The following is a 7,799-nucleotide window of genomic DNA, read 5'->3' on the forward strand; positions in this document are numbered from 1 at the left end:
AGGAGGACATGGACCTGTTGGAGCGGGGCCAGAGGAGGGCTACTAAAATGATCCGAGGGGTGGAGCCCCTCTGCTCTGAGGCCAGGCTGGGAGAGTTGGGGGTGTTCAGCCTGGAGAAGAGAAGGCTGCGGGCAGAGCTGAGTGCGGCCGGTCAGGGCTTCAAGGGGGCCCAGAGGAAAGGGGGGGACAAGCTTTTTAGTAGGGCCAGCTGGGACAGGACAAGGGGGGATGGCTTTAAACTGAAGCAGGGGAGGTTTAGACTGGATCTAAGGAAGAAATTCTTTCCAGTGAGGGTGGTGAAACCCTGGCAGGGGTTGCCCAGAGAGGGGGTGGAGGCCCCATCCCTGGGACCATTCCAGGCCAGGTTGGCCGGGGCTGTGAGCAACCTGATGTGGTTCAAGGTGTCCCTGCTCCTGTCGGGGGGTTGGGCTGGGTGACCTCTAGGGGTCCCTTCCAACCCAAGGCATTCCATGATTCTATGATTTGGGGTTAAAAACCACATTTCTGAGCTCATTTGGGGGGGACATCACTTTTGGAAGCATAAATCTTTGCGCAGCAGCGCTCCGCTGTGGATTTGGGTCCAATTCATCCCATTGGGGGTTGATTTTGCCTCTTTGAGGGGAGGTTTGCCCATTTTGGGGGGGGGGTTATTCACCCATGTGGGGGCTTCCCCGCTCGCACGAAGAAGCTGCCAAGAAAATACGGCTGCGGAACCTCATCTCGTAGCACTTTATAATAAATGGCCATGAATTAATACTAAATTACAATGAATCCTTTATGAAATTACAGATTACATTCACGCCAGATCAGTATCGAAAAATAGGCTTTTCTGCCCATTGCATCACTTATTTCCCCCCCACACCCCCCGGCTGCTGTTTGTTCTTTTTTTTTAACTCCTCAAGAGCAAAAAAAAAGGGCAAAACCGGCAAAAAGCTGCCCCAAAATAATAAAAAATCCTTCTTCCAGAAACCTGCACCGACAGGAGGAGCCTGCAGAAGAAAATCCCTTTATTATTTTTGCCGTGCGTCTCTCCCACGCCACGTTTTAAGAGGAAATTTGCCCTTTTGCTATTATTTAAAAAGAAAAAAAAAACAAACCCAAACCACGTTGGTGTTTTTTTCGCAGAGCCGCCCCCCCCCGTGGCTCATTTTGGGGGGGGGAACTCCCCCATTTTCCCATGCAGGGGGACAATATTGGGGAGAAACCATTTTTCCAGCAACAATATTGAATTTTCTTCCACACGGGCGAATATTGGGAGCGGGTCACGGTTCCATTTGGGGTAAAAATCTGTATTTTTTAAACCCTTTTTTTTCCCCCATTTTTTCCTGACTCCGTACCAAAACGCCCTGGGAAAGTCCCGTTCCTGGCAGCCTTTGCCCCAACACTGCATCCAGTCTCAGCCCTTAAGGATGAGGATGGGGTGAGGGGTTTTTTTTTTCCAGACTCCATGGGTTTTTAGCACATAAATTAAAAGGATTTGGGGAAATTGCCTCCCTTTTCCCGCAAGTTGCGTCCGGAGTCACCAAACAGCCGCAGCATCGGGGCCAAAACAGGGAGGTTGGGGCAATCCGGTGGGTCAAGAGCGCGGAATCCTCCTCAGATCCAACCTGAAGCAGAATTTGCACTTGCTGATTTTTTTTCCCCCACCGCTTGCCAAGATTTATCCCTGTGAATCATCTTTTTGGGGGGAAAAACCCAAAAAGCATCAGTCCTGGGGTTGGTTTTTTGCACCAAGAAATCCAAGCACTGGGCACGGTCGCCTGCTGTGAAAACCTGGCGGTGCCTGACAGCATCTGAGCGTCGCGTGGGGAACACGGCTTCCCCTAAAAACGCTTTTTCTTAACAAAAATGGAGGGAAAAAGGGAAAAATAAGAATAAAACCTGAAAAAAAAGCCCAATCTGGCCACAATATGTGCCTTGTAAACACGTGTCCTTCACTTCCAGATGCCGGCGTGGTGGCCCCCGTGCTTCTTGCCGGGGGGGGTGTTTTTTGGCATTTTTGGGGGGAGTTTTGTTTCTGGTGCCGTCAATCATTTGGGGAGGGCGCAAGAGGAGCTATTCCAGTGAGTCACTGTGGTCCAAGCCGAGGTCGGCGCCAGGCGCCGCCGGGAGGCCACCAGGCTCTTCCTCCAGCTCTTCCTCCTCTTCTTCCTCCTCCTCCATCTCGTCCTCGTCCTCCTCATCCTCCTCCTCTTCCTCAGTGCCGTCAAGGGAGTCGTCGTGGGCCGCCAGCATGGCCTGCTGCATGGCCATGGTGGCTGTGGCTGACGAGAGGGGTTGCAGGTTGTCCATGCTGAGCGAGCCTGAAATAAAATAAAACCACAACGAAATAAAAACTCCCCAGCTGATGTGAAAAGGACCAAAAAGTGCCTAAGCCAAGAATAACCCGGCTGAAAAGCTGTACCTAGAGAGAGCACACGTAGGGTGTCCCACCTGCCCCAGCCTCTCCCCATGGGCCAACCTTTAACTTTTATAGGTGATGTATCTTCATTAAATAACAAGAAACCATCATTTTTGAGCAAGTAGACGCCAAAATTGGTTGGGTAGATCTTCTCTTCAGCCTCTCTGCATTTCCACCTTCCCCATCTTCTCTCTTCTCATCTTGTCTGGTCCATGGTCACCTCTGCTCTCTTCACCTTCTCTTCACTTTCTCTACTCCTCTTCATTTTCTTCATCTTCTCTTCATCTTCTAGCTTCCCATCTTGTCTCGTCTGCCTTCTCATCTCAGCTTTCATTTTTTCATCTTTTTTTCATTTTCTCTCCTCTCCTCTCCCCATCTCCCCCTTTATCCCCTCCCCAGCACCTCAGGAGATATCCCAAGTGATGCCCCATAGCGGGTGACCCTTGAGGGCTGTTCCTGTGCCGAGGAAATGGCAGTGCCCCATTGCTAGTGCCCTTGTGATGGCCAACTGGAAGGACCTTCTTGCATGGGTCACCTCTTCCACATGTTTTTCCCCAGAGGGTGATAAAGGGCTCTAGAAATCCTTAATTACCAATTAAGGCTAGAATTTAATGCGTGGCCACCCCATCCAGGAAGGACAGGAGCCATCAGGGTTTGTCCTTACCGTCAGGATTTGTCCCCGAATTGCCACCCTGCTGCTGCAGGACCCCAGCAGCAATGGAGTTGGGCCAGAACCGCTGGGTGGGTCGGTGCTGAGATTTGATTTTCTTGGCTTTGGGGGCTGGGTCTGGGTTGCTGGCGTCGAGCATGGGCTGCAGGATGCGCCGCCGGGCATTTATGAACCTTTCCAGGGAAGACCAAGACCATTTGAGTAAATAGGAGTCATTAAAATTTTAAGTTAAAACAACAGACATTATAATAATTTAATGAGCTGCAATATAAAACCCTTTTGAAGGTGGCTGCCTGGTCCAAAAAGCTGGGGGTTTACCCTATTTTATTCGTCTGGGGCCTGTTACACCTTGCGTTAACTTTTCCAGCTGTGAGTTGGAGGCTGCTACATATTGGATTTGCCAGGAGAGGGCACTGAGACATCGCAAACAACATCGTCAATTAAACACCCCCAAGCCCGTGTCACAGAAATTGTCCCAAATCGCTTGCGTTGCCCCCAAAAGAGCATTAGAGCACCGAAACAGCGTGAAAAAGTCTCTTAAAACCAGCGAGATGAGGATGCACTCACCAGTTGTTGACTTGCAAGAGGGTCAGGTTGGTTTGGGCGGCGATTTGCCTCTTCTCGTCCTCAGTGGGATAGGGGTGCTGGGGAAAAAAAGAGAGATGGGGCAGCCAAGTGACATCCCCGCGTACAAGACGGCAGCTCGGGGGGAAAAAAAATGAACTCCCCCCCGCCCCCATTTTTTTTTTCATTTTCCCACCCCAAATGTGGTGGCTTCTTGTGTTTGCAAGATGCAAGGCTTAAGGCCCTTGGTTTCCCTGGTGGCCTTAGGGCTTTTCCAAGGCTTTTCCTTGAAGGAAATTTTTTGGGGGGTGGGGGGGAGGGAGGGGAATTTGCAATTTTCTAACAACGGTTGTTGGTAAAGGTGGGATTTGGGCTTCAAAACCCACAGTCACCCCCAGTGCTCCTTGCCAGGTGCGTCAATAAAACACCCATCTGCACTCCAAACTTCCAGCAGCTCCCTCCCAACTGTGCTAAAATCCTCCCTTGCAACCCCAAAAATGAAAATATTATCAAACCAGCCCCACGTGGGATTTTTTGCAGCCCCAGGCCAGCGCCAGTGTTGATTCCCATGACTTGTTTTCCAGCTGTTTGCCCCCAAAATAGCGGGATTTCCTTGAGAAAGCCACCCAAATTCATAGCGTGCAGGAGACCCCCATCCCACCAGGGCCTCAAGGATGCCAAAGTGGTTAAAAATGGCTCTTTTTTGGAAAAAGTATCTCCATTTTTGCCGTATTATTTCCAGGATTCCTTCCTCCTGCTGGTGCTACAAAACTCCCAAACTCACAATGAGCATCAGTGCTAAACCTCAACATTTCTGATGCCAGATGGAGAAATCTCATGGGGAATCCCAAGCATCTTCTGACCGTGAGGACCAGGCTGAGAGCAAAATTCCAACTGCCCAGGAGAAGAACAATTTCTTTCGGTTTTTCGATCCAGTTTGGGAAATTTCAAACCATGAGGTTCTCCTAGCACCTGGCAGAAAATTGTTCTTCAGTTTCTGGTCTTCTAAATCCTTTTTCTGCTTGAAAATCTCCAGTTCAGCCCTCCAAAAGCATGGGAGATGCACGATGCAGCTTGGGGTGGTGGCCCAACACCAGCAGTGCTCTTGTCCTCAATGCAATAAATCCAAAATTCCCCATTAAAAAAAAGGCTGGAAAGTTCCCAATCAGCTGCTGCTCCACATCCTGGCTCATGTTTTACCCCAAGTCGCTCCTTGGAGCTGCTGGTGTTGGTCTTGCTGCTATCTGTGGGTCTCCCACCTTCCTGGAGACCTTCTTGCAACCAACTTGAGTGATTTCTTTGCCAAATTATTGAAGAAAAGGGGTGGGTTTTTTTAGCTTTTTGCCCTTCTTCCAGCTCTGCTGATGGGAGAGCAATCTCCTTGCATGAAAATATCCCGGTTGCGTCCTCTGAGCTCTGTCCGTTTACCTGTATCTTCATCCCCAAAATGGGGGAACTGTGTAGTTCTGCATTCCAATGGATGGCTGACGTGCCACAACCATACCCATGGGGCAGCTTTCACACCCCGGCTTGCTGGGAAACCGTATTTTTGGAGCTGTTAACTGGAAAAAAAACCCTGCTCCATCACCCATCCGCAATAACTCGTGGAAGTCCCCCTCTGGTTTTGTTTACTTCTCCATGCACTGAGGGAGTATTTTTGCCACCTGCAGTGAAAATGGTCACCCCCAAAATAGTCCCAGAATAAAACCAAAGCCATTTTGTGCCTCTCTATACGAATTCAGACAAACCACCACCTCGATTTGTTCATCGGGGGGGGTGGGTGTTGCCTTTTTTTCCAGCTTTGCAGGGGGTTTTGGTGGCTGCGGTGCTCACCATGAGATGCTGGAAGAGCCATGAGCGCATGATGTTGGTGGCATGTTTGGGCAGGACGCCCCGCTTGTTCTTGGACTTCTTGTCCTCACCGTCGAGAAGGGAGGTGAGATCCAGGTTCACCTGCAGGGGGAGAGAATTGGCTGAAAATGGCGATGGAGAACCCAAAACATGAGCAAAACCAACCCAAAATGGGAGTGGGGCGAGTGCAGAAAATGGGTACTTGCAGGGAGTGTCCAAAACTCATTTTTTCCCCAAAAAATTTGTATTAATTCTCCATTTGCCCCCAGGATCTGTGTTTAATATCTCAGGGGTTTTGCCAATGCTTTGCAGAGGGCAAGGGGCTGCTGCTCCCTGTGACGGCACCAGCACAGCTGAGGAGCGTGGCAATGACACCGCGAGCGTTTCTGATTTGCAGGAAAACACTTTTACCTTACAAAAAACCAACAAAAAAACCCCCCAAATGACAAAAAAAAACCCCCAACCCAGGTGACTTTTTAAACCTGAGGTTAAAACCCTGCCATTCCCTCACCCCTGGCGAACCTGCGTCCCTCACCCCACCGATTCCCACCATGAGGCGAAACGTTGCCATGGAGTGAAAATTTGCTTCTTTTTCCCCCCCCAACAAAAAAATAAACATCTTGCTGCCAGAGAAGTTTTAATGAGGTTGTGGGAACTGAGCTGAAACCTCAGCGCTCGAGTTAAAAGGGGATTTTTTTATTATTATTATTTATTATTTTTTTTCCCCAGCTCTTCATCAAAACACTTTTCCTGGATGAATTAAACATCAGGCCAGCAGGTCCCTGCGATTCCCCTGGGCTCCAGCTGAATAAATCGTGCTGGCGGCACGAGAAGAGCATCTGGAGGTGCTTGTCCGGGGCTCTCTCCCTGCCCCGATATTCCCTGCGCGCGTGTTTTTTCACACCACAGAGGCTTTTGCTGTGAGACTCGAGCCCGTGATGGAGAGATGTTAAAGAAGAAAAAAAGAAAAAAAGCATTGCACAGGCAGTGAAACCGGCCCTTTTGGTTTTTAAGAGGGTCCTGCAATTAAATTAGGGTGTTTCAGGAAAAAAATGTGCGTGGGGGGATTTTTGCTGATCCATCCCCCCCCAACAAAAAAATAAACATCTTGCTGCCAGAGAAGTTTTAATGAGGTTGTGGGAACTGAGCTGAAACCTCAGCACTCGAGTTAAAAGGGGATTTTTTTATTATTATTATTTATTATTTTTTTTCCCCAGCTCTTCATCAAAACACTTTTCCTGGATGAATTAAACATCAGGCCAGCAGGTCCCTGCGATTCCCCTGGGCTCCAGCTGAATAAATCGTGCTGGCGGCACGAGAAGAGCATCTGGAGGTGCTTGTCCGGGGCTCTCTCCCTGCCCCGATATTCCCTGCGCGCGTGTTTTTTCACACCACAGAGGCTTTTGCTGTGAGACTCGAGCCCGTGATGGAGAGATGTTAAAGAAGAAAAAAAGAAAAAAAGCATTGCACAGGCAGTGAAACCGGCCCTTTTGGTTTTTAAGAGGGTCCTGCAATTAAATTAGGGTGTTTCAGGAAAAAAATGTGCGTGGGGGGATTTTTGCTGATCCACCCCCTGGAAGCAGCTTAGAAATCGATGGATTTTTGCCCCAAATTCCTGGGGAATGTGGGTTTGGAAGAGCTCGCGGGCAACGCAGCTGACAGGGAGAGCAAGTTGTCCTTATAAATCCATTTCTACCCCAAATTGTCAATGCAGCCCCACAGGGAAACCCCATGTAGTTCATTGCAATCCCAAAAAAGGAGCAAAACGAGAGCAAAATGGCTAAAAAATAGCCCCAAAGCCCCAAAGCAAGGAGAAAAATGAGCTTTTTCCATGAGGTATGGCAGTGCCGTACCAGACGGGTGATGCCGCTGATCCCAGATACAGGATATAATAGAAATAATGTATATATTATATGTTATAGAATTAATATAAGTAATATTTGTTACATATTATAAATTATATATCATATGCTATAATATGATATGATACAGCAATAGTATAAGCCTTGATATAATTTTTAGGTACCCCAAAGGCACCCAGCAGATGGATTTAATCAAAGTTTCTTGCTAATTAAAAATTTAGGATACTCCAAGGGTTGAATTTACAGAAAACCCGGGGGTTTTTTGCTTGCTGCAGCAGCGCGGAATATTGCGTCAAATGGAAATGGGAGGTGGGGTGGTCTTACCTGGGCGTTGGGGATCTGCAGGGCACCGGGGGCGATGGCTTGGGCGAGGACTTGGCCCTGCGACGTCACCATCGTCACGGGCTGGTACAAGGCTCCACCTATGGAAAAAAAGGCTCGTGGGGGTATG

The 7,799-nt window shown here is 48.9% G+C and overlaps 1 protein-coding gene across 1 annotated transcript in view; it reads right to left on the minus strand.

The window, feature by feature from the left end:
- Positions 1–2,055: 2,055 nt before the first annotated feature.
- Positions 2,056–7,799, minus strand: part of PKNOX2 (PBX/knotted 1 homeobox 2) — a 30,528-nt gene continuing 24,784 nt past the window's right edge. The window contains 4 exon segments of the mRNA XM_035897469.1: positions 2,056–2,303; positions 3,066–3,244; positions 3,639–3,715; positions 5,469–5,588. Of these exon segments, the coding sequence (XP_035753362.1) occupies positions 2,056–2,303; positions 3,066–3,244; positions 3,639–3,715; positions 5,469–5,588 (624 nt within the window).

Source organism: Egretta garzetta, unplaced genomic scaffold, assembly GCF_000687185.1.
Source record: "Egretta garzetta isolate BGI_Z169 unplaced genomic scaffold, ASM68718v1 scaffold207, whole genome shotgun sequence".
Taxonomy (NCBI): domain Eukaryota; kingdom Metazoa; phylum Chordata; class Aves; order Pelecaniformes; family Ardeidae; genus Egretta; species Egretta garzetta.